At 37.7% G+C, this 27951-nt stretch overlaps 1 protein-coding gene across 5 annotated transcripts in view; it reads left to right on the top strand.

Annotated features, from left to right (window-relative positions):
• The window catches only part of clec16a (C-type lectin domain containing 16A), a 243201-nt gene extending 218658 nt beyond the window's left edge, over nucleotides 1-24543 (top strand). For 4 of the 5 annotated variants that reach the window (XM_063059196.1, XM_063059194.1, XM_063059195.1 and 1 more), the window contains 2 exons: nucleotides 8258-8413; nucleotides 20207-24543. In XM_063059196.1, the coding sequence (XP_062915266.1) occupies nucleotides 8258-8413; nucleotides 20207-20586 (536 nt within the window). In that variant the 3' untranslated portion in view covers nucleotides 20587-24543. The remainder of the gene's footprint in view (nucleotides 1-8257; nucleotides 8414-20206) is intronic. The other variant, XM_063059198.1, reaches the window with a different exon arrangement.
• The last annotated feature ends 3408 nt before the right edge of the window (nucleotides 24544-27951 follow it).

Below are 27951 nucleotides of genomic sequence, written 5' to 3'. Positions count from 1 at the left end.
GAAATGTAAATGTGGTTTAATGTAAATACTGAAGTTTCCTTCCATCTGATGTGACCAGCAACAATGTAAACAAGGCAAGTCCAGGAAAACATTTCAAAAATCTGCAGCAACAACAGTTTCACAAGAATAAAGTTACTTGCTTCAATAACGTGAACGCAAAGCAGCTAGGAATCCTGCAAGTCCACCAATAAACACAATTATGCAAGATAAATAGCAATAGGTAACACAATATAAAAAGTAGTCCTAATTTATTAATTGTAGAATGGCTGGGCATTAAGATACATTACCAACAAGTATTTTTTGTTTAATTTTTGTCTTCTGCTTTGCTCCCAAATCTACAGGTCGAGAATCTGCACTGAAATTATTGAGGTTTCAAATCCTATGCAAAGTTAGACATGGAATGGGATCCAAGTGGTGACTTCCAAACATGTTGGAAGCCTAATCCCCAGAATAACATTTAGCTAGTCCGGCTCGATAGGGGTCTTTCCTTTCACTGTGATCTGCCCAGTGTCTTCAAAAGTATTATAAGGAGCAGATGAGGAAAATATATGTAAATTTAAGTATAACCCTAGGAATTTGCAAAGCAGAACACCACCATTCACCAAAATGTGCCTGTGTTGGTTTATTAGAAAAACTGCTTTAATTGGTCTACACACTTTCTAGCTTTTTTCAATAACCCTAAACAGTCTTCATTCTTAGGAACATTACTCTTAAAATTGGACCAGTTCTGGTTAGGGAATGGTTGCTGGCTTTTCCAGTGGCGTTTAGGTCCTAAGAGTGGTGAAACATTGGCTGCAGTGTTTTCTATCATGGATCCTGGGGGTTTTGCTGACTATCTAGGAAACAGACTCAAGGAATGAGGAGCCAGCTGAGTGATTCGTGGTATATCAATGTGCTCAAGTTATAAAAGTTTGCTCAGATCATTTTGAAAAACCAGTAAAATGCTTTTTCCTTTCATTGTACTGTTGATTCTTCATTGTTATTGTCAGAAATTTTCTCCCCAAGATTGTTTAAAGGATAAAGGACAGTGCTTTTGGCAGAGATGAGATCCAGAGGTTGAATTGTTTCTGAACAAGGTGGAATAAGTGATTGAAGGGATTCTTTAACTGGACTGGAGACCACAACTAAAGCTAATCAATCTTGAAATGAAAAGTGCTTCCTCAAACCTTCCCTAAGTTTCCTGAACAATTTAAATTTATTCAGTAAAGACTAATGGATGAAACAATCATTGTTCTCAAGGCCGCTTAACTGGACAAAACTGTAACTTTATTACTTGTCTGGATTATCGTGTGGCTATAAGAACAGTGTAATGAATGTAATGTAGTGAATCTAAGTGTTGGCAAACTCATCACCAACTAGACCTGAGTAAATTGAGTAATACAGGGGTCCCCAACCTTTTTTGCACCGCGGACTGGTCTAATATTGACATTATTCTTGCGGACCGGCCGATCAGGGTGGGGGGGTTGGTGTTCAAGTAGGGTTAAACTCACCTCAACATGTCTTTTACAGTTAGGGTTGCCAACTTTCTCACTTCCAAATAAGGGACAAAAGTAGCAGTCAAATCCCGGGACACTTGTGTTTACCCGAGGAAAGACTACTATGACCATGAAGCCTTGTGTGAGCACCTGTGTGCACATGTGCGTACGTGCCGATTTTTTTTCCACAAGTCGGTTTTGGCTTAATCTTCCCGACTACACTGTATATACATTATTTCTACTTTATATAGGCTGTGTATTTATCATATTCCTGCTTTTACTATATGTTAGTATTATTTTAGGTTTTATGAGTAATTTGGTAGGTTATTTTTTGGGTCTGGGAACGCTGAAAAATTTTTCCCATATAAATTAATTGTAATCGCTTCTGCAGTTTGCGCCATTTCGGCACGAAAGGTTGCATAGGAACCTTAGTGGGGGAAATACGGGATAAGGGCGGTCCTGTATGGGACAAACCAATTTAGCCCAATGTACGGGATGTCCTGGCAAATACGGGACAGTTGACAACCCTGTGTTCAAGTTCAACAGTGCGTGACAGAGAATGAGGAAAGGTGCAGCTGACTTGTATCGTTTCCTCACGGCCCGGTACCGGTCCGCGGCCTGGTGGTTGGGGACCGCTGGGGTAATAGCATCTGCTATTTAAGATTCATTCAAATTTAGCACGATCAAACATTGATTATAATTGGCTGTATTTGGAAGGATACTATCTGAAATGATTAGCAAGCTTTTACTGAGCATTTTTATACTGAACTCAAAGGGCAGGTAAACTAAAATTTTCATTCCATAATACCTCAGGTTAACATAAATATTTTAAGTCATTCCTTGTATTAATTTGCTGTATATGGTTGTCAGCTTCATTTACTCATGTATGATAAACATGGATATTAATCATTTCTTTCTTAACTGCTGTGAGTGGTGCTGCACAAGCTGGCCATATAAAGGCATACTTTTCTTAAAGAACGGTGATTGACATAGTTTAATCTGAAAATAATGGGAATCCTCAGCAGCCAAGAACATATCTTGGAGTGAGAAGCAATGTCATCAGTTAACAGTTGCTTCTTCCACAGATGTTACCTGGCCTACTGAAGATTTCTAATATTTTCTGCTTTCCAGCATCCAAAGTATTTGACATAAGCTTCTCATTTGTTTTATTTTATCACCATAAATGTCTGCAGAAGGACTTGGACAAATTCAGAGAATAAACAAAGAAGTGGCAGATGGAATACAGTGTAGGGAAGTGTATGGTCATGCACTTAGGTAGAAGGGATAGAGGTGTGGATTATTATTTAAATGGGGAGTGAATTCAGAAATTGGGGATGGAAAGGAATTTGGTAGTCCTAGTGTGGGATTCTCTAAAGGTTGGCTTGCAGGTTGAATTGGTACTAAGTTTGCAAAGTGATTTTGTAGTAAATGCAATGTTAGCATTCATTTTGAGTGGACTGAAATACAAGAGCAAGGATGTAATACTGAGACTTTACTAGGCATTGATCAGACCCCATCTGGACCACTGTGAGCAGTTTTGGGTCCTATATCTGAGAACAGATGTACTGGCATTGGAGGTGTACGAGAATTATCCGAGAAAGGAAAGGGTTCTGTATGGGGAGCATTTGATGGCTTTGGGGCTGTACTCTCCGAGTTTAGAAGAATGAGGGTGAATCTCATTGAAACCTACTGAGTATTAGAAGTTTTAGATAGAGTGGACATGGAAAGGTTGCTTCCAATAGTGGGAAAAGCCTAGGATCAGAAGGCATGGCCTTAGAATAGAAGGATATACCTTTAAAATAAATGAAGTGGAATTTCTTTAGCCAGAGTTTGGTGAATCTATCAAATTCTTTGCAACAGATGGCTGTGGATAACAAGTCATTGGGTATACTTAAGCAGAGGTTGATAGTTTCTTGAATAGTAAGTGTATCAAAGGTTACAGTGAGAAGGCAGGAGAATGGGGTTCAAAGGGATGATAAATTAGCCATGATTGATGGAGCAGACTCATTGGGCTGAATTACCTAATTCTTCTCCTATGTCTTATGGTCCTGTGTGTATTACTTGGGTGTAAAGGTTGAAAATCTCTTTTAAAAATACGTAAGCACAGAAGATATAACTACCATTTTTGTGTTAGTAAGGATCAGTTTTCCTATAATCTAGACCTGATGCGTAAGAACATAAGACATAGGAGCAGAATGAAACCATTCAGCCCATCGAGTCTACTCCACCATCCCATCATGGCTAATCCCAGATCCCACTCAACCCCATACACGGCTATATACTTTGATGCCCTGACCGATCAACTTCCACCTTAAGTATATCCGCAGACGTGGCTTCCACTGCAGTTTGTGGCAGAGCATTCTACAGATTCGCTACTCTTTGGCTTAAAAAAAATTCCTCCTTACCTCTGTCTAAAATGTCTGTCCTCAATTTTGAAGCTGTACCCTCTAGTTCTGGATACCCCCACCAGAGGACACATCCTCTCCACACCCACCCTATCTAGTCCTTTCAACATTTGATAGGTTTCAATGAGATCCCCATGCATTCTTCTAAATTCCGGTGAGTACAGGACCAAAGCTGACAAAAGCTCCTCGTATGTTAACCCCTTCATTCCCGGAATCATCCTTGTGAATCTCCTCTGGGCTCTCTCCAATGACAACACACCTTTTCTGAGATATGGGGCCCAAAACTATTGGCATTACCCCAAGTGCAGCCTAACTAGTGTCTTATAAAGTTTCAGTATTATCGCCTTGCATTTATATTCTATTTCCCTTGAAATAAATCCCAACATTGCATTTGCCTTTGTTACCACCTGTGAATTAACCTTCTAGGAGTCTTGCACGAGAACTCCTAAGTCCCTTTGCACCTTTGATGTTTGAACCTTCTCCCCTTTTAGATGATAGTCTGTATTATTTTTTCCTTTTACCAAAATACATTATCATACATTTCCCAACACTGTATTCCATTTGCCACTTTGATACCCATTCTTCCAATTCGTCTAAGTCCTGCTGCAATCGCATTGCTTCCTCAGCACTACCTATTCCTCCATCTGTCTTCGTATCATCCGCAAACTTTGCCACAAAGCCATCAATTCCATTATCCAAATCATTGACAAACAATGTAAAAAGTAGCGGTCCCAATACTGACACCTGAGGAACACTGGTAGTCACCAAAAAAGGCCCCTTTTATTCCCAGTCGATGCCTCCTGCCTGTCAGCCATTCCTCTATCTATGCCAGTATCTTTTCTGTAACACCACAGGATTTTATCTTGTTAAGCAGCCACATGTGTGGCACTCTATGAAATACCTTCTGAAAATCCAAATAAATAACATCCACTGCCTCTCCTTTGCCCACATGCTTGTTACTTCCTTGAAGAACTCTAACAGATTTGTCAGGCAGGATTTCCCTTTACAGAAACAATGCTGACTTTGACTTACTTTATCAATAGTCTCTAAGTAACCCAAAAGCTCATCCTTAATAATAGACTCCAACACTTCCCCAACCACTAAGATTAGATTAACTGGTGTACAAGTTCCTTTCTTTTGCCTTCCTAAAAAGTGGAGTGACATTTACAGTCTTCATGTCCTCCGGGACCATATTAGAATCAAGTCATTCTTGAAAGATCATGACCAATGCATCCGTTATCTCTTCAGCAACCTCTTTCAGGACTCTGGGATGTAGTCCATCTGGTTCAGGTGACTTATCCACCTTAAGACCTTTGAGTTTGCCTAGCACTTTCCTACTTACCTTGCGTTCACCTGTTCTCACCAAAGCTCTGTTGAGCCAAAGCCTTACTACTCTGCCTCAGATGACTACGATGACAATGACCGCTCTTCTAGGCAGTGCCTCTCTGTTACAGTGACTGGGTTTGGAAAGCTCCTCGCTGACCTGCGCAGGAATGCTTCTGTTGTATGTATGCATTACTCCAATCGACAAGGTTATTATGATGTTATTAAGTCATTAACATTAGACAGTTATGAAAATACAATATGTGGGAAAATGCTTTCAAGCCTCTATAGACTATAAATGCATTTTCATTTCCAAATATGTTAATGTGTTCTAATTTAGGATAAGCAAATGCATATGGATCCTTACAGGCAATTAAAAATAGTTTATTTTTGAAATTCTCTTTTGCACTTTCAGTTCTGTATCCACATCAGAAGAATTTGAAAATTTGGCACTATATCTGACAATGAATTTATCTGAATAAATTGGTCATAGCAGTGAATGGTAACATTGAAAAATGGAATTGGAACAATTTTACATTCCCAGAATATGGCAAGGTTTTCTACTAAACTGATTAAACATACTATATTCATGATGAACTTGAATTCCATTGAAAAGTTGCTCAAGTTTAAGTTCAAATTCAAATTTAATTCTTATTCAACCAAACATGAACACCCATGAATACAGCCAAATGAAAAAGTGTTCCTCCAGGCCCAAGGTGTAAAACACAGTACCAACAGTCATATATGGCTCAAGGCACATATAGCAGTAAAAATACTTTTAAAGTATGATGTAGCCCAAGTCCCTGAGTCCATGAATGTTGTTGGCAAGAAGAAGCTTTAGCAGTCCGCAGACTAATGCAATCCAGCTTCTCTACCACCAAGTGAACAGTGAAGGCCAACTCCCAATCCAGCGTGAATGTCTGTGGTGTCAGCTCTCTTGGGCGGCTGCTGCAGGCGAGATGAGGCCTAGTCTGCCTTCCAACTGAGGCCATGCAGCTGCCCTGCCATCAGTCTTTCCAATACACCAGTGAAATGGACTGCAATATGCTACATTACCAGTGTCAAACAGGGTATGGTGATCACCAAGTAAAATGTCCAAGACAATCACGTGCTGTTAGACTGCAGACTGCCTTCGTGCACCAACTCCAATGCCTTTCTGTAGCAGGCAGCCACACTGGCCATACCATGTCCAACTCTTCCACTAATGAGCAGATCACTGAAGGGGTAGATCTGCAGTACTGAAAGTTTCTTAATGTCCAGCAGGGTCTTCCAATTGTAAAAGAGACATTTAAACAAAGATAATAACACCTGTAGTTGGCTTCATAGAGGCCACTGCATCAAAGTGCACTACCATCTTACCCAAATTCCGGTACTAAGAATTGACAAATGAACTTCTTGTATCCGGGAATTAAATTGCACATTGCTTTTGTTTCCTGCATTAAAGTTGAAAGGTCAAAATAAACTTACTATCAAAATACATACATGTCACCATATATAGCCCTGAGATTCATTTTCTTGTGAGCATACTCGAAAAATCCAATAACCATAATAGAATCAATGAAAGACCTCAGCAACTGGGTGTGCAACCAGTGTGCAAGAGAACAAACTGTGCAAATACAAAAAAATAAAGAAAATAATAATAATAAATAAACAAACAATAAATGTCAAGAACATGAGATGGAGAATCCTTGAAAGTGAGTCCATAGGTCATGGGAACATTTCAGTGATGAGGCGAGTGAAATTATCCCTTTTCGTTCAAGAGCCTGATGGTTGAGGGGTAATAACTGTTCCTGAATCTGCTGGTGTGAGTCCTGACACTCCTGCACCTTCTTCCTGATGGCAGCTAAAAGATTAGAGCATGACCTGGGTGGTGGAGCGGGGAGGGCTTTACCTGTGATGGGCTGGGCCATATTCACTATTTTTTACAATTTAAGGCAGATTTTTGTTTTGGTTTTGTTTTACTTGGAAACAGGGCATTTTTTGTCATAAGTCACCTGTATGTGTGAGAGAGAGAGAGAGAGAGAGATCTCTCTCTCTCTCGCACTCTCACTCTCACTCTCTCACACACACACACACACACACACACACACACACTCTCTCTCTCTCTAAGCCTCTGATTCTGTTTCATCTTGACGCAATTTACAGTCGATTCACTGCTCATCTTCACCCAGACTCCTCCTAAACAACATTGTCAGTGTATTCCTTCCCTGTAAGTAAAGTGCTTATAGCCCTTGATTCCTCAGCCATTTTTTTCCCCAAGGTAAGGAAGACAGGATAGCATAGTTTTGGTTGCAAAAGTATGTAATGCTTGGTTTATTGTAACTGAGACCTTGAGTTGGGCTACTGAATTTTGATGAAGTTCCTATATCCCATCAACACACATCAAAGTTGCTGCTGAACGCAGCAGGCTAGGCAGCACCTCCAGGAAGAGGTACAGTCGACATTTCGGGCTGAGACCCTTCGTCAGGCCTGCTGCGTTCACCAGCAGTTTTAATATGTGTTGCTTGAATTTCCAGCATCTGCAGAATTCCTCGTGTTTGCGTTCCTATATTCCATGGCACCTTTGTCATTTTAGCACGCCCTTTATGGTCCTCTAGAATTTCTAGGCACTAGTCTGTATTTTAAACTTTGCTGCAGGAATGTACCAAACAAACTCATGCCTGCAGCTCTGCCCTTCAGTTAAGCTCTGGTGAAGAGTAATTTGTTAAGCAACTGCAAGTTCTGCTCTTGGGTTCTCTGTGGTAGCTGTGAATGTTAAGGGGTTAAGCTATAGGAAATTTTCATATTGAAGTTTCAAATGTTCATTTCACAAAATTTACTGCATTTGATTTTCAAGCCATGACTGTTTATGAAATTTATCTAAGTAGTTTTTAATGAAATAATTAAAAATGGGCTGCTGCTGATGTATAAAATCTTTTGGTAGGGGTGGGAGTGGTAAAACTAATGATTCTGGAAAAGGAGTCCTGTATCCTGAATTATTTAGATTGGAACTTATTCAAAGTGCAAAGATTATTCTTTTAAATAAAAAAAAACTTTGCTTGAACCCTTTTCTAGGGTTTGCAGTGGCACAGCACGTAAACCAGCAGAGTCCTTCTCCAGCATCATCTCCTTCCCCACCCTCCAGTGGTACTGTCTCAACAAGCACCGGTTACAGTGATACCATCACAACTAGTGTAGGTTCCACCCCTTCAGCAACTCAGAGTCCCACAGGTAATTGTTCTGCAAATGTTACATTTTAGTGTAGTTACTGTGGATACTTCTCTCAAAGTGATGAAATTATGATACAGTACAAATCAAAACTGCCTTTTCTTTTGTTTAAGGTGATTAAATTCAAATAAGTATCACATTTTCTTTTTTCAGAGTCAGTTTGTCCCCAAAATCTACTGAAGTTGCTTTCTTATCATGAGGAAGTTCAACAAAATTGAATTTATTTCTGCTTTCCTGTGTATGAGCAGGATTTAACGAAATAAAACTGCTCAAATCATTCGTGAGCAGTGTTACTGTGACTAATGCTAATTCAGTTGTCAGAAATAAAATGAATACTTTTCAAGGGCACATTAAATAACGTTTAGTGATATCTTTTTTAAAACCTTAAGTTAATTGAGCAATGTGAGTTACATATGCAATGTTATGGTTTAAACTGAAATGAGAAACAATTTAACACAAAATACTGCAATAGATATTTTCTTTGATAATTTAATTCTGTTTATTATCACAGTAGGTTTAACCAGTTAATGGAAAGGTGTACTTATTGCACTAACAGATTTTTGGGCTTCAATAATCAACTTTAAAAAGTAGAAACTCTTAAGGGGAGCTTACATGTTATTGTGTTTTCATGAACTTTTGAGAAAAGTTACCTCTGCCCTTCTGTTCCTGATTGTTGTGCATTGGATGCTTTTTCTCAACAGGTAACACGTAAACTTTGATTTTATCTACTTACTCTCTTTAATTCTTACAGGTTCCAAGATTAAAACTTACACTAGAGGATTAGTATGATTTCTGTTTATTCTGTTGTTTAAATCTGTCCATAAAACTTCCCAAATCTTACTTGATCATTGACAATTCTGTAGCATATTTAACTGTTGGGTGTGGTTGAATTTATGACATTAACCCAGTATATTTGCCATTTCTGGGAAGCATAGCTGCAATTTAGTAAAGTGAATCAGAGGCACTATCCCTGAAACCCTTTTCTAGTCATAAGACCATAAGACAAAGGAGCAGAAGTTGGCCATTCGGCCCATCGAGTCTGCTCCGCCATTTTATCATGAGGTGATCCATTCTCCCATTTAGTCCCACTCCCCCGCCTTCTCACCATAACCTTTGATGCCCTGGCTACTCAGATACCTATCAATCTCTGCCTTAAATACACCCAATGACTTGGCCTCCACTGCTGCCCGTGGCAACAAATTCCATAGATTCACCATCCCCTGGCTAAAAAAATTTCTTCGCATTTCTGTTCTGAATGGGCGCCCTTCAATCCTTAAGTCATGCCCTCTCATACTAGACTCCCCCATCATGGGAAACAACTGAGGTCTCCCCTCGTTCTTCTAAACTCCAAGGAATACAGTCCAAGAGCGGACAAACGTTCCTCATATGTTAACCCTCTCATTCCCGGAATCATTCTAGTGAATCTTCTCTGTACCCTTTCCAATGTCAGCACATCCTTTTTTAAATAAGGAGACCAAAACTGCCCACAGTACTCCAAGTGAGGTCTCACCAGCGCCTTATAGAGCCTCAACATCACATCCCTGCTCCTATACTCTATTCCTCTAGAAATGAATGCCAACATTGCATCCGCCTTCTTCACCATCGACTCAACCTGGAGGTTAACCTTAAGGGTATCCTGTACGAGGACTCCTAAGTCCAATACCAGTGCTTCCTTCTAGTTAGTAATATTAAAGCAGCACTCATAAGATCCAGCAATACTTTTTGTTATTAATAATCTTTAAAATAAATATGACTCCTGTCTTTAGTTAACTTTTGGTTAATCTAGTTAACATTTTTATTCCATACCATCATCATCATATCACTGAATGCTTCCCAGATAAAATAATGGTGCAGTGTCTCGGTCACTGATTGGATTAATTAATAAAATATTGTGCACAAAACAAATCTTGATTTCTCAAAAAGTAATATATTTATCCTAAAATATTTTTGGAAATACAGAGCAGGTGAGACGGCATTTACAGTGAGATAGAAACAGTCAAACCATCTAACTGTTAATATTTCATAAGTCCTGAGAGATTAAAGATTGAAATGGCCTCCCACAATATTCCATTGAAAGCTCACTGCAAGACTGAGGAACAGAATTTCAACATCCAACTTGGCACACTACAGACTCATTTACAGATCTGTTTCAAATCCAGCTTCCCAGTTCTAATAAAAAGTCAGTGACTTGAAATGTTGTTTTTCACTCCACAGATGCTCTCCAACATTTATTTCTGCATTTAATTTCATAACTGGCCATATGTGGAGCCTCCTGCAGTTAATAAGGAATACATGAAAGTAATAGTGCAATCTTCAGTGCACCTTCCTCTGTTTTGTGCCTAGATTTCTTCCTGTTCTCTTGAACATATTGGATCCCTTGTTGTAATTCTGGGAGAATCCATCTAGTTCCTCAGCTTGTGGCCATTCTTCCCATGTAAACCTAAGAAAGAAATCCTGAAAGATTTTGTAACTTGAAAATTCATTGTATTTGGTTGCAATGCTGTCCTCCAATAGTAGTCAGAACTTCAAAGTATTTCTTTTTCTAGCATTTTGACATTAACTACAACACCACAACACTCTGCTAAGCCTAGTAATCTAAGGTAACCAGTGAGTCAAAAATTTGAAGTAAGTTGATAATCGAAGTACATATATGTCACCCATAGTCAGCCCGGAGATTCATTTTCTTGCGAGCAATCACAGTAAATACAAGAAACACAATAGAATTAATGATAGACCATACCCAACAGGACGGACAAACAACCAGTGTGCAAAAGAGAGCAAGCTGTGCAAGTACAAAAGAAAGGGGAAAATAATTATAGTAATAAAAAGAATTAAATAAACAGTAAATATCAAGAACATAAGATGAAGGGTCCTTGAAGGTGAGCCCGTAGGTTATGGGGACAGTTCAGTGATAGGGCAAGTGAAGTTGAGTGAAGTTCAACAGCCTGATGATTGAGGAGTTTCTGAACCTGGTGGTTTAGGTCCTGAGGACTCTGTACCTTCCTGATGGCAGCAGCGAGAAGAGAGCATGGCCTGGAAGGTTGGTGGGTGGGGGGGGGGGGTCCGATGATGGATGCTGCTTTCCTGCGACAGCGCTCCATGTAAATGTGCTCAGTGGTGGGAGGGCTTTACCCATGATGGACTGGGCCGTACCAACTACATTTCGTAGACAGTTCTGTTCAAGGGCATTGGTGTTTCCGTACCAGGCCGTGAGTCAGACCCAGAATCAGGTTCAATATTAATAGCATACTATATGTAGTGAAATTTGTTTCTTTGTAGCAGCAGTACAGGACAATGCAGAATAAAAAAAACCTATAAATTACAATTATTGTCAAAAGCAGAGCAAAAAAAGAGTAGTGAGGTAGTGCCTATGGGTTGACTGCCTATTCAGAAATCTGATGGCGGAGGGAAAGATGCTGTTCCTGGAAAGTTGAGTGTGTGAATTCAGGCTCCTGTACCTCCTCGCTGGTAGCAGTGAGAAGAGGGCATGTTGTGGATAATGGAGGTCCTTAAAGACTTATGCCACCTCATATCATCTAGTGTCACCTAGTTCCCGAGTCTATCAATCATTTATGCAGACTTAAATGAGTTTTTACAATAATAGCTTGTATATAAACTGAAGTTTAAATTTAATAAAATATAATCCCAAGGAGTTTCACCGAAACATTAGAGAGCAAAATTTGTCATGAAGTGACATTAAAAACAAGGCTAAACATGGAACTTCTAATGTAATGAAGTGTCCAAAAAGATTTAACAGGCCTATTATCAATCCAAAGTTTTGACACCAAATCACAAAAGAGGATCTTGGGTTAACATAGAAACATACACAAACCTGTAGTACAAAACAGGCCCTTCAGACCACAATGCTGTGCCGAACAGGTACTTACTTTAGAAATTACCTTGGGTTACCCATAGTTCTCTATTTTTCTAAGCTCCATGTACCTATCCAGGAACCTCTTAAAAGACCCTATCGTTTCCGCTTCCACCGCTGTGGCTGGCAGCACATTCCACGCACTCACCACTCTGTGTAAAAAAAACACAACTTACCCCTGACATTTCCTCTGTACCTGCTTCCAAGCACCTTAAAACTGTGTCCTCTCGTGTTAGCCATTTCAGCCCTGGGAAAAAACCTCTGGCTATCCACATGATCAATGCCTTTCATCATCTTTCGCACCTCTGTCAGGTCTCCTCTCATCCTACATCGGTCCAAGGAGAAAAGGCCAAGTTCACTCAACCTATTCTCATAAGGCATGGTCGCCTTTCCAGGCAATATCCTTGTAAATCTCCTCTGTACCCTTTCTATAGTTTCCACATCCTTCCTGTAGTGAGGTGACCAGTACTCCAAGTGGGGTCTGACCAGGATCCTATACAGCTGCAACATTACCTCTCGGCTCGTAAACTCAATCCCACGATTGATGAAGGCCAATGCACTGTATGCTTTCTTAACCACAGAGTCAACCTGCGTAGCAGCTTTAAGTGTCCTATGGACTCGGACCCCATGATCCCTCTGATCCTCCACACTGCCAACAGTCTTACCATTAATACTATATTCTGCCATCATATTTGACCTACCAAAATGAGCCACGTCACACTTAGATGAACAAAGGCTCGGCTGAAGGGGTAAGTTTTTAGAAGCAACTTAAAGGAAAGCAGAGGTAGTGAGAGGTATTATGGCAAAGAATTTTGGAGCTTATGACCCATACAGCTGCAAGCACAACTCCAGAATAAAGCGGTTAAAGTCGCAAGGGCATTTTAGCGCTGCATCAGTGATCCAAAAGATGTACTGGAAAGAGTGATAGAAATGGAAATGGAATATGAACAAAAGCCATAAATGAAGAAAAGAGCTAGCATTCTCAGAGCTTTTATCTTTGTCATTATTTACATAAATTTAATAGTGTAAATTGAATGGCAGAGGGATACTGACATTAGAAATCTGAAGATATTTAAGCCTTCTCACTTACTGGCGATGCTAGTGGTTGATACAGTGTATTTTGTGCAAAACTATTTTAGTCTTCTTTTGGTCCCATATGGAATGGGTTAGATGGATTGTTTCAGTTTTTTTTGTATTTTATGGATATTAGACCTTAAGGCATAGGAGCAGAATTAGGCCATTCAGCCCATTGAGTCTGCTCTGCCATATCATCATGGCTAAGCTAACCCTCTTAACCCCATTCTCCTGCATTTCACTTGTAACTTTTGATGCCTTTACTAATCAAGAACCTATCAACTTTAAATATGCCTAATAACTTGGCCTCCAGAGCCATCTGTGGCAATCAGTTCCATAGATTCATCATCCTCTAGCTAAAGAAATTCCTCCTCATCTCTGCCCTAAAGGGGGGTCCTTGTGCTCTGAGACAGTGCCTTCTGGTCTGAGACTCCCCCACTATAGGAGACATTCTCTCCATGTCCACTCATCTAGGCCTTTGAATATTCAATAGGTTTCAAGGAGATCCCCTCCCTCCATTCTAATTTTGATTAGATCATTCTACAGTTGCACGATAATGAATAGAAAGGTAAATTATATCAAATGTGACTTTTTAAAATTACTGATTTTTAGACCTTTACAATAAAGGGGTTTAAATCAATGGATTCTGATGTAATTTGTAGTTTACGATATCAACGCCTTAACCAGTAATTTGAAAATCCTTTTGTAAAACATTCATTAATGCCACTTTTCTTTCAGTTTACTGAAAGTGATGTCTAAAACAATGAGTACCTTAATCTGGTGTTTTATGGTTTACAGGAATTTTTTCAACTGCTTGCTATTTTGTGTGCTTATTGTTGTATTGTGTAAATTTATGTCTGTAGCTCTTAACTACTAGTTCTATGAAGGACAAGTTAAACCACTATGGATACCAGTGGCTAAGAGCTTTGAACCATTGTTGTGTTTTAAAATGCTACGTCATTGTTTGTAAATTAAATTTTAAGTAACTGTATTGTCTGTTAGCTGCTAAAATGTACCCATGAGCAAATCCACCTCTTTCTATCCATTGTCGTACTTTCCCTATGATCTGTACCTCTGTTCTACTCCTTTTAGTAAGGTCTGGCAGGAGAGGAAGACGGCGAGTATTTAGTCTTTCAGAGGCTGAAAGTCGTGGCGGACACTGGGTTTAGGCCTCCAGGCAACAGCTCACACAGTGCAAACACAGGCAGGTTTATGTTACATTCCCCAGCCTCTCATCATTTAGTTAATTCATCAATATCACGATAGTCTATTTAATTGAACCCAGAACAAGTAACCTTTTAATTGCATGCAAGAATATGCAAATATCTTTGTGACCACAGTCCTCAGAATTGCACCTGAAAATATCAACCTATGAAATGTAAACCATAGCAAAGTGGATAGGAGGATTTAATTTATGTTTTAAATAAATGAAAATTTTAAAAACTGCAGATGCTGCAACTTTAAACAAAAACATAAATTTCTGGGAACATTTAGCAGGTCAGCCAAAGTCCTGGAAAGGGTTCCCAATCTCAGACCCAAAAATTAACTTTGTTTCTCTTTCCACAGTTGCTGCCTTACCAGCTCAGTGTTTCCAGAATTTTATTTTCTATAAAATAATAAAGGGTCTGGCTAAAGCCATAGTTGTAATTGCTCAGCACATCATATGAGAACCTTAATTCGTTGTATTCTTTAAATGTATTTATGTGACCTAGGATATAATATTTTCAAATTAATATAATAATCACTTATTGTTTAAAAAGTATTTTTTAAATTTTGGGTCTGTATCAAAGTTTGCAGCTCTTGTTCAGAGTAAATCTAGTTAACTGAATACTGAAGGAAGAGAGCCCTTCAAAATTGGCAGTATATAGTTGATGTTAATAACAATAAATTATCTTGTATGGCGCAATCCCCATCAATATTGCTGGTTGCTTGGCAAAGTGGTAGTGAACCACTTCCACCACAATAATTAATATTTTCAGTTCCAGGATTCCATGTAACTCACATTAGACTAAACAGAACTAATTAGGTATATAAATTATGTCCTTAATCCAAATGAAAGAAGATAAAGTACTCTTTTTTTCTATCAAATGATCTAAGCTGTCTGTAAGGCACTGTACCTTTGCTCATTTTAGTCTGTAGTTTTAATTTTATCCCCTCAGACAATTCTAATGTTGTAACTTCAGAGTCACTAAACAAAAATGAGTAGAACAAAACCAACCTAACATATCTTGTAACACAGCTAAACTTACCAAGGTGTTTCTTGGAATATCATTAAAGAAAATTTAACAAGTCAGTAAAACTCTTGCCAATCTTGTAAACTTAAAAAACGCTGGACCAAATAACCACATCACAAAAGATCGTTGCTTATCTTTTCACCCATTTATTTCTTTGTGCTCAGCCGGCAAGTGAACTTGGTCTTCGACATCAGGGGAGAAGCGTTCTCATCCCTGCCTGATGTCAGAATTGTTAGAAGTTATAAGGCCACTGATACAAAACAATAATCAGTTTGATAAGCATTCCAGCCACATCAATGGACTATTGATACAAAAGAACAATCAGTTTGATAGACGCTCCAGCCACTTTAATTAAGAAAGGAATGTCCTGTCTAATTTCCATCAGGTAGCACCTTTTGTCAAAACCAAAAGGTGTGAAGAATCAGGAGATATCTTATGTGGATCTGTGTGAACTTTAATCCTTATGTTGCCCAAAGAAGCAGCTGTGAGACATTATTCAAACACACTGCAGTCACAGACATAGTTGGTACTTAACCATTATTTACAGGAATCTGAGAATCCCCCAATTCCCTTAAACTTTATCAATCTAAGCTCCAGGTTATTGCCAATTTAAATCCCTTGCACCTTTGGCCATAAAGTCTTTAAAGCTCCTTGATATTCTTGGTATCAGCATTTTTTTAAAAGATGGATTTTATAAAATACAAGTTAAATTACTTTGAATAACTTTTATATTAGAAGAAATTGAGGATTAATGGTGATATTTTCCCTTATTCATTAAGCAATTTTAGCAAATTAAAAACTGTCTTTTTATGAAATTAATGTTTAAAATATTTGACTGTAGGTAGTTCTTGAGATGTATCTTTATTTCATTCTGAATTTTTTTTAAGTTAGTGGTCCAAAATAGTTACAGAAATCAGAGTCCTCCCAAGATCTCCATAGAGTGGTGTCATACAAAAGTTAAGAGGAGAGTCAGCATAATTTTTTCTTTGGCCACTATTTAATTCAGAATGATTTGAAGATGCATCTCAAGGACAGTCTACAGTCAAATATTCTAATGAGGTGACAACAGGTGAATTGGCTCTACTCCAGTTCATCGAAACTGTGAAACCAAATTTAACAGCACCCTTCAAACAAAGAATGCGATAAATAAGTAAAGGAGAAACAAATTGTATAATGAAGAAGAGCACATGAAAGGGATTAACTGGATTGCTGGAAGGCTTCCTGCTCTCCTGTTATTATTCCAAAGTTTTCTAAGTATAAAATACAAATGAATGAGTAGAATGCATCTTAATTGTAACAGGAAATTAACAATCAGAATCGTACCCCCCCTAAGTAAGTTTAAGTTAATTAATATTACATTATAAGCAATGATTTTCATCAAATTAAGGGTATTAGTGTGTGCAGACTCAGGTTGAGATTTTTAAGTACAAACAAAAGGAAAGTGGTTCTGATATTTGGCAGTACAAGTTTATCCCAGGGCTGGAAAAATTTATCCTATAATTTTTATCATGTCCTTTAGGAGTTTAAAAATTAAGGTTTTTTTTCACCCGCCAAAAGCAGAAATATATCTCAGATGTGGACAAATGCTAACTAATCCTGTAGGAAAGAAATGCAAGAAGATTGGATGGTACAAAGAAAATGAGAAATGGAGTGAAATTAACACTGATAGTGCAATTAATCTAGTGAGTTTACTTTAGTTTTATCATGTTGGCGAGTGAAATATTCCAGCCCTGGCTGGTCCCCATTTAATGGATTGGCTTTGGATACAACATTGAAATTTAATGATTGCATGTCAGTTTCTATCAGTCCATAATCTAATTTATACAGCATAATTGTTTCATCTTATTTTATTAATAAGTTGATGTAAATTCTGTTTGCTTTAATCTTTCTCTAGATCTGTCATCCTGTTTCCTTTTTACCAATTCCATTCTTCGTCACACTTCAAACCTTTCATTAGAAACCACAAGATATGCCTTAATGATAACATCAAGGCACCAGAAATCTACTTTTCTATGAATATGCTCTGCTTTTAGGCTTCTTGGTAGATTTAATTGTGCTGAATGAAGCATTTCAACTAATTTCCTACTTTCTTGGCAAAACAGTTCTAACAACAAAATGGTTTCAATGAATTAAGTGCATTTAACTAATATACGTAGAAATCATCTAAAACTGAAAATTGTGCCCAAAAATATACCTTGAGATTTGGAAAACTTAGAAGTGAGGGGTTTGTTCTCTTTGAATTTGAGTTAGATAGTATCACTGTTAATCCTGGCACTAATATAAACATGGGAAATGATGCAATTAGATGCAAAACCAACTTGATGATGGTTACAGTTGTACAACATGCTTCATTCCACAAGCAGGCAGAATTCCTGCAAATCTCCTATGCCTGTTCTTGTGATTTTTGTGGTTGGTTGCATTTTCCAGCCACCTCATTCCAATGTGGGCAAATGTGCTTTTCATCCTGCAGTTAGATGCTTATGCATGTACCCAGCGTGACTCCAACCCTCATTTTCAACCTTGTTTCTGCAGCAAACAAACTCCATCTTGGATTGCTCTTCCATCATTATTTCAGTAATGGTTATAAAGTACTGTTTTTTGATGGACAATTGCAGCCACAAAACCATACCCACCAGTTTGTTAGTTGTACAATTTAGTTTTGCTAAAGAAGTTGTTAACATTAGTAGATTTATATTGAATATTCTATGAATCTATTTGGAACCAGGGAGGTCTTGCAACCAATGATCATTCTTATCATTCATAACATATTGACAACTCAATGTATTAAATCTATTCCATCAAATTTAATATAACAGTTTATCAGGCAAAATGCTGTTTCAATTTTAGATTCTAATATGTATTGTTCTTATAAAAAATAATCTAAGTCTTTGTTTTGGAGGACTGCTATAAAAAGTGCTCAAAGTATCAGCAGTGCCTTTAAAATAGTTTGGGTTAGTCAGATGTTGGTGAAAAGCATGCAACAAAATTTATAAAAATTGAGAAGAGATTTGTCATGTATTTTTCTGCAATTTATAATTTAATTTTTCCACAGTAATTTATGGGTTTGATTAATGAACATCCCAAAAAAATTCCCAACCTATTACTGGGAGAAACTGATCAACCTATATGTTAGGAAAACAAAAATGAATGGCTACTATTGAAACTGGGTTGACTGAATTTGTGTTCTTGAACTGGCATGCTGTGCACTGGTATCCTGCTAGTGTAATACCGACAACCCCTGCTTGCCATTGTGCTCTTGGTCCTGAAGTCCAGACTCTTGAGGAAGTAACTTCTCTATTCTTAAAACAGAAGACATCCTGCTTAGGTTGCATACTGCTGTTCTAGGAACCTGCTGCAAGCCACTAGCAATCCCACAGCATTGAAGCTATGATCTCACTACCACGTGGTTCAATACCATGGAAACCGGGCACAGCATTTACATTGGGTAGCAGTTCTCTGCTCATTGCTAAGTTGCAGCTGGCTGGCACTGTGAATACCAGCATTCCCAATGAACATCAACTGTTCTTCTATTTAGAAGCCATTTAGAAATCCCCTCTCTTTGGTGGAGAACTACTTAGCCTTGCTGGGCTTTTTTATATAAATATACCCTCAAGTAAATTTGCAATCAACACTAAAGATGGCAATCAATGTTGAATTCTAAAAAGCAGTTTGATTATGTAGACAGAGCATGACACTCGCTGCTTATTCTAGGGAAGTACTTTGCAACATATTAACATTCAGTATACGTACCAAGTGACATTATCTCATGATCTAACTAGTTTGCTTATCTATAAAATCTAATACAGTATGGTGCATTAGATTCAAATTTTCTGTACATCTTGTCTACCATGCTGCACAGCTATGGAGCAGAAGTAAGTTGGAGCTAGGCTGAGGAAAGGGAGATGATTGCCAGGCCAATATTTTGGATGGAAGAGGAGAAAATAAAGAGAATTTGTGTCTCACGTAGAAACAGCAAAGTATATGAAGTCAATTATTTGATAATCGTTCACACATTACTTTAGTCACTTTCATGTTTCATCTCACCTCTGTATTTATGCTTTTCTTAGTTTCTTTTTAATCTTTTGCCTTGCTGTCATTAATTTTGCCTCTTTATCTTACAGGAACGTATAATGTGAATATAAAATGAAGCCTTATGCGATTAGACCATATGTTAATTATCAAGGTTTCCTTAAAATTTCTTTTCAGATGAAAAGATTATGATGTTTTATGTTTAAGAACAGGGCATTTAACTGTAGAGAATGTGAATGTTCTTAATCTTTTTTAGTTGTCATTTTATACACTAAGCCATCGATTTCTCTTGGGTTCCAATCAATGACTGTGACAGTACAATTGTTGGAGTATTTCATATCTTTATCTATCTTCATTCTTGTTAAATCATCAAAATGCACAATCAGGTTCTTAAAATCTATGGTTGGTAAATACACAGTAAGCGTGCCTCGGTGTCCTGCTACTGTAGCTTGGTCATGTAGAATAGGAACCCAAAATTGTTAGACGTTTTCAGAAATGTCTTTTTGATAGTGAGTTTTGTTCACATTACTGAAGTTGAAATTTTGCTTGAATTGCAAAGAGCTAAAAAATATTTTTCTTTAATATTAGATGGACCTGAACTTCAAGAGCAGTCTCATTTGACTTTTCCAGACCAAGTGGAATTTGTCAATGAAACCTATTCTTCACCTCCTACAGCAGAGGGTGGCACAAGTTGTCACTCTTTGCCCGGCAGTACTGAACATGAAGCAGCTAATCTGGCACCAAGTCTGATTCCAGCCCATCAGCCAACTATATCACTTATTTCTGACGACAATACAGATGCATTGAGTGTGGAATCACTGACGCTTCTTCCACCAGCTGACGCACAGCACATCCGGAGTGTGAGCACCTTAACCCAGGCATCCACATTATCTGAGTCAAATGTGATTACAGAAAAAGAGGACACTAAAACAAATCAGGAACCCGAAAGGTCCGAGTCCACACATTAAATGCAATGTAAACTTTGAACCAACTGGTTTTGTACAGTGAAACAGGTCTGAAAAGCAAGAAAATTAAACTTATTGTCAAAACACAGCTGAAAAAGGAAAACTAGTAACTCTGTGGGGCCCAAAAATTGCTTGTAAATTCCTGTGATTCTGTGTCTGGGATCCTTGCACTAGTTAGTATACAATTACAGATTTCCAGCTGAAGGACATACTCCATGTACAGCTTTTAATACAAAGCCCATATGCCAGTCAAGCCTAGTCACTGATTAGAGCTGTGTAGGTTAGTCCTTCATTCTATCTGCCATTTTCAAGGGATTTCAACAAAACACATGCAGCTGAGGTGTGGATTTTTTCAGCTATGAACATTATATTACTAATTTCACCCAAATGAATTCCTAGCAGGGCTAACTGAAGCATTTTTATGAAACTGCAAGTTGCAAATTTATCTTTATTTTACCCTGATATAAAATTCACTGATTGTTAAAAGAGCATTAATTAAAACACGACAAACATCCAGCACAACTACTTAAAAATAGATGCACCAAATAAGTCAATCTGCATTGTAATTAACCTGAATAGATCTCAAACCAGTTTTATTGATTGCACTTGCATATTTGCATAGTGTTTGTTTTTATTGCAGTGTTTAAAATGTATATGTTTAATAAGTTTCATGGTAAAAAGAATTTTATAAAACTAAATATGTAAAGTACAAATTACTTCCACAAGATGCAGGACTGGCTAGTTATTTATTTAATTAAACCAGGAACATGCTCTTACACTTAATTAATATGTAAATATTGGGAATTGCAAAAGAAAGACATTTAAGCCACGGGGCAACACTAGTACATAATCTGTTCCTGCAGCATTTATTTATTAATTACAACACCTGATAACACAGAGTGGGGAACACCACAAGTTGAAGCCTTGGTGTCTTAGTGAAGGAAAATTAGAGGGTTACTACCTTCTGGTTTGTATTTGGCACCATCAGACATTTTGCATTTGTTTTTAAACCCATGCGGGTTTCTTAACTTGAAAGTGGATGTGCTGGGAAATATTTATTGCTGCAATTAATGCCATCCAAACCACTTACGTAGCAACACCGGAAAATTATGGTTTGTAATTTGAGCTGTTTCAGAGCTCCTCAGAAACTTTGATTTTGGAGTCATTTATAACATGTATCGATATTTAACCTGGCTATATTTAGTTTGTCACAAATCCGTACAGTTTACAAATGGACAAAATTCATTCATCCTGCTGGCAACCACTTGGCTTCTGCGCGGCTTCTCAAGTAAGATCTGCTCCATTTGTATTTCAACATTGATCCAGATGAGGAAAAGTAATTATAAAGTTAGCTATAAAATTATTAGTTTTTTTTTGCTTAGGTCTGAGAATATTTCATTATTTACTATGTTGATGTAACAAAACCAAAGAGAGATTTAAAATGTCTGAAACAATTCTTGGTTACAGTAGATGGAACACAATGTCAAAATTGGAACAAAATTAATTTCAAATATAGGTAAAAACGAAGTGACCTCCCCACACATTGAGAAGATGTGCCTGATCTTGGGTGTGAAATCAGGCAATGCATACAATTAATGACAGTAAGGAAGCAGTTACATTGTATGAAATTGAACATAAATTATTTATTGTTATGTTCTGACATCAGTGTCTAACTGTTTAAGTAATCTGATATATAATCTTAAAAAACTCTGCGATTGGTCTTTAACACCAGTTTTGTTACTCTGTGCAAACACTGATTGATATTTATTTGTAACAGGCTTTTACACCTCTTGCAGCCACACTAGTTGATCTTGGCATCGAGGCATTAACTAAATATGCTATATTTTTAAATGTCATTCTTTGAAAAGCATCAGCTTTCAGCTACTGTTGAATCAACTGTAACATAATCTACTCCTACTAATTATTAAACCCCTCAGTTTAATGATATAGCTAAGTATCTAATGTTGAGAAAGAGGACCAGCTGGTGTTGATATTCAAAATCTACATTATTGTTATCTGCTTATTTTAACCTAATATCTTATGGAATCTGGTGTCACAAGTGCAATCAATTGAACTAATTAATCTAAAACTCTACTCAAAACTATCAGCTCAAGAATAAAAGTTTGCATAGATGGTAATTATTTCATCACATAGGTCACTTAATTTCGTCATCATGTTTTGAGGCTGCAGGGTATCTCAAGTTATCACTGTGACCTACTGGCCCTAAATAATTTCATTGCAAGGCCTCGACAATAATCCACAATACAAAAGTCTTCTACAAGTAAATTCACATACTTATAATTTTGTGCACAATATCCATAGTGGTATTATGTTACTTTGGTCCATTTGACCATCATCAGAAGCAAACTAGAACAAGATATTAAAGCAACCATACCTTGTTGGGTATCACCTGCCATACTAATACTATACATTCATACAGGCCTGAGCTGAGATGGAAGTATGTCTTGATTTCATCATAAACTGTCATATACATTAATAAACTATTTCTTTCCATTATAAAAATGCTTTTTTAATTATATAATACTCTTAAGGAAGACAGATAACAGAGACCAAGGCCTATCTAAATATTCAGCCAAAAAGAAAATCATATTGTCACTATGATAATGATTGTGTGTTTCACTTAGTTTAAAAAAAAGAGGGACCAAGTATCAGGCATGTGACAAGTAAAACAAATACTTTTCTCTCTAAGTTACCTGACCATAGAAGCTATTGATATATTAACAATCTCGCAGAATTTCCAAGTGCCCATTAAATTTTGTTCCTGCAATTCCTGGTCCGCTACTGGAATAAAAGTGCTTTAACCAGTAATAGACTTTTTATTGACATGTCCTAGGGATATTGCACATCATTTGAAAGTTTTAATGTGACTATTAATTTCTAATTGCTGATGACCAATAGAAGGCTTAAATTTATGGAGAAAAAATCAATTTAAAACAGCTCTCCTAGAGAAAACTGTGCAGGTAACTGTGTTGTATAAATGTACTGCTTTGGTTTTCTTGCAATTATTCGCTTGAGTTTTTGGTGCAGTCTATTGATTTTGTAGGACAAAGTTAATCTCAATTTTATCTGTCTCATCAAGTAGTTTATCTGTTGGTGTTAACTATTACATTGCAGCATTTGAATTTAACTGACCATTAGTCTTAATATTCACAGAAGGCCGGGCTGGATATGTGAAGTTGTAACGTTTTTCTACTGATTTAAAAAAATAGTGCATTTACCTGCTGGGAGAATATTGATCTTTGTATCAATACAATCAATTTCAGAGGTTGGTGTATGTCATGTTCATTCACGAAGATTTTCCTAACCTCAGTGTCCTTGCAAAAATTAGTGTGTGCTGAAGTTGCAACAGCAGATGTGAACTTAAAATGATTTGTATCCTTTGCCACAGTGACTTGTGCTGTTTAATAAACAGTGCAAAAGCAATGAACAATGTACTTCTAATTCGCTGCGAAGGATGTATTAGTACAATATATGGACTTAATGTACGGAACATATTTTCTCAGCTCAGTGAGTTTTGTATGATAGATTAAAACAAAATTGTAAATGAAACATTGTGTGTCAATTGTGTGTTTAAAAAAAACTCAACTTTCTTTACTTCAGACTAAGCAATACTAAGATTATCTCCATTAATGCTTTTCTGGCCCCCATATTAGTTCTGGTGCAATATTTCAAGCTTGTTGTCAAAACAGCATAGCCGGGAAGTGTAAAGCAAACTGTAAATCATATCTAAATTGGAAAATGTGTGTTCGGTTTTAACTAGGAAAACTGCTCTGTATTGCACATGTGGAAACTTTTGTTTTCATTATGAAGGTTCCTTTGAGATTTCTGCTTTTTTTTTGCACTATGAGCTCAGGTAGTACAGGTAAGGGTCATGTAACCTGGGTATTTCACAATGTTCCAAAGGGCAGACCAGGAAAACACACAATGTAACTTGTCTGTTGTCTACGCAAAGGCAATAAATACGAGGTTTGTTTTGCATTTCAGATGTGTTTAATTCTTACTCTGTGGAGATTGTTAGCTCATTAACCATGTAAACTGTTAAACCATTCAATTCCATGAATGGCTGTCAAGGAAGAGTGGTATGATTTGAGGTACTTAATAAGATTTGGTACACTTGCTGATAATGCAAGTGTATGGTGGCAAAATTTTGATTGATGATAACATTTCTTCTTAAGCAATGAATCTTTCTGCCATTCCAATCAAATGTTACATTCATTTATTCCAAGAATATATGGCAAGTATGACATAAGGCATTTATGCATTTTTGACAACCATTTTCACTGCTGTGTTCTCTACTCAGTAGTTGGGACATTGGTTTTGTAAAACAAACAGAAAACATGACTAAATTGACAAAATGTATATGCATATGTAAGCAATAGTGTTTCTGTGTTTAAACTGTTTCAAATAATATTTTAAATTGGGGGAAATGTCTGAGAAACGTAAGGATTGAGATTGGGGTCTTTTCAGAACTATTAGTGCACACTGAGCTTGGTCATCATTCTCAATGGATCATGATATGAAGTTAGAAAACTTTCATTGTGTATTAGTAAAATTCTCTGCAGATAAATATCTGACATATGTAGGGGGGAAAGTTGGAGAGTTCCAAAGCTTAGTAAGAAGCAGCAGATTTTATGAAGGTTCTTTTCAGAGAAGGGGCAGAGGGGATTGGAAAAAGAAGTTAAAGTCCTCAAGATGAAAGCAGTGAAGAAAAGCTGTCAACGGCTGTGACAGGCAAGCTGGCGATTTTACACAGAAAGTTAAGGAGGGGTAATGGAGCTTTCTAAGAAGGTTGAATGGTTAGAAGAGTTTGAACAATGGAAAAATGCAAGGCAATGCATGATTCAAAGAAAAATATGCTAATTTTAAGAGAACTAGTGAAGGAGGAGACAATGTAGCTCAACCCTGTTTAAAAAAGTTGGAACTTCTTTTCAACAAAGTTATTTTTGTTTAAGTACACTGTATTCATATCTGTTCAATGGGGCAGCTGAAGAAGTTACAGAAGTCATTTTTGTTTGAAAATGTCTTAAGTGATGACCTATGTTACGGAAACACTGTCATTACAAAATGTGCCATATTCTACTGCATCACCAATATCCACACAGCTTTCATTAGTGATGCAGTCTAACTACTCTCAGGCAGTGTTCTGTCATGGCTGAATGGGAAAAATTATACACACAAACATTTATTTTTACATTGGTTCTTCTTAGTTAAGTATGATTTTCATAGAGTGGTAGAAAGGTACAGCGCAGAAACAAAGCCTTTCGGCCCACCTAGTCTGTGCTGAACTATTTAAGCTGCCTAGTCCCATCAACCTGCACTGGGATCATAGCCCTTCATACCCCTAGCATCCATGTACTGTACCTATCCAAACTTCACTTAAACGTTGAAATCGGGCTCACATGCACTACTTGAGCTGGCAACTTATTCCACAATTTCACGACCCTCTGAGTGAAGAAGTTTCCCTTAAACTTCTCGCCCTTAGCCCATGACCTCTGGTTGTAGTCCCACCCATCCTCAGTGGTAAAAAACCTGTTTTCATTTACCCTTTCTATACCCCTCAAAATTTTGTATTCCTCCATCAAATCTCCTCTTAACCTTCTATGTTCCAAGGAATAAAGCCCTAACTTATGACTCGGGTCCTCCAGACCCGACAACATCCTTGTAAATTTTCTCTGTACTCTTTCAAACTTATTTACATCTTTCCTGTAGGTGGGTGAGCAAAACAGCGCACAAAACTCCAAATTAGGCCTCACCAATGTCTTATACAACTTCATCATCACATCCCATCTCCTGTTCTCAATACTTTGATTTATGAAGGCCAATATGCCAAAGGCTTTTGTTACGACCCTATCTACCTGTGATGCCACTTTCAATGAATTACGGACCTGTATTCTTCTACCGTTCACTGTATAAGACCTACCCTGGTTGGTCCTATTGAAGTCAACACCTCGCACTTGTCTGCATTAAATTCCATCTGCCATTTTTCCAGCTGGTCCTGATCCCGCTGCAAGACGTGATAGCCTTCCTTGCTGTCCACTTCACCCCCAGTTTTAGTGTCATCCACAAATCTGCTGATCCAGTTAACCTCATTATCATCCAGATTGTTGATATAGATGCCTAACAACACTGAACCTTGCACCAATTCCTGTGGCACTCCACTAGTCACAGGCCTCCAGTCAGAGAGGCAACCATCTACTACCACTCTCTGTCTTCTCCCACAAAGCCAAAGTCTAATCCAATTTATGACCTCATCTTGAATGCCAAGCAACTGAACCTTCTTGACCAATCTCCCATGCCAGACCTTGTCAAATGCCTTGCCAAAATCTCTGTAGACAGCATCCACTGCCTTGCCTTCATCCACTTTCCTGGTAACCTCCTCGAAAAACTCTATAAGCTTGGTTAGACATGACCTACCAAGCACAAAGACATGCTGACTATCCTTAATCAGCATGTCTATATAAATACTTAGATATCTGGTCCGTTAGAATACCATACAGTAATTTTCCCATAACTGATATTAGACTCGCCCACCTATAATTTCCTGGTTTATTTTTAGAGCCTTTCTTACACTGCGGAACAATATTGACTATCCTCCAATCCTCTGGTCACTAAGGATTTAAATATCTCTGCTAGGATCCCGGCAATTTCTGCACTTGCCTCCTGCAGGTTCCAAGGGAACACCTTGTCAAGCCCTGGGGAGTTATCCACCCTAATTTGCCTTGGGACAGCAAACACCTTCTCTGTAATTTATATGAAGTTGATGACATTTTGCCTCACTTCTATAAACTCTCTGTCCATCTCCTGAGTAAATACAGATGCAAAAAATTCATTTAAGATCTCCCCCATCTCCTTTGGCTCCACATGTACATTATCATTCTGATCTTCCAGGGGATCAGTTTTGTGCCTTGCAATCTTTTTGCTGTTAATGTATCTGTAAAATCCCTTGGGATTCTCCTTCACCTTGTCTGCTAGGGCACCTTTGTGTCTTCTTTTAGCCTTCCTTGTTTCTTAAGTGTTCTCTTGCATTTCTCCATAAGTACCTCATATTTTTCTATCTGCCTGTACCTACTATCCACCTTTTTGTCTTAACCAGACCTTAGAAAGGTTCCCTACCCTTGTTATTTTTACCTTTTATTCCAATAGGCACATACAAGCTTTATACTCTCAAAATTTCACTTGAAGGCCTCAGATTTACCAAGTACACCTTTCACAGAAAGCGGCCTGTCCTAATCTGCACTTGCCAGATTCTTTCTGATACCATCAAAATTGGCCTTTCTCCAATTTAGAACCTCAACCAGATCTATCTTTTTGCATATTTACTTTGAAACTAATGGCATTGTGATTACC

Source organism: Mobula hypostoma, chromosome 9, assembly GCF_963921235.1.
Source record: "Mobula hypostoma chromosome 9, sMobHyp1.1, whole genome shotgun sequence".
In the NCBI taxonomy this organism is placed as follows: Eukaryota; Metazoa; Chordata; class Chondrichthyes; order Myliobatiformes; family Myliobatidae; genus Mobula; species Mobula hypostoma.
Note: the sequence above shows the minus strand (reverse complement) of the source record. Positions and strands in the feature narration are given on the sequence as shown.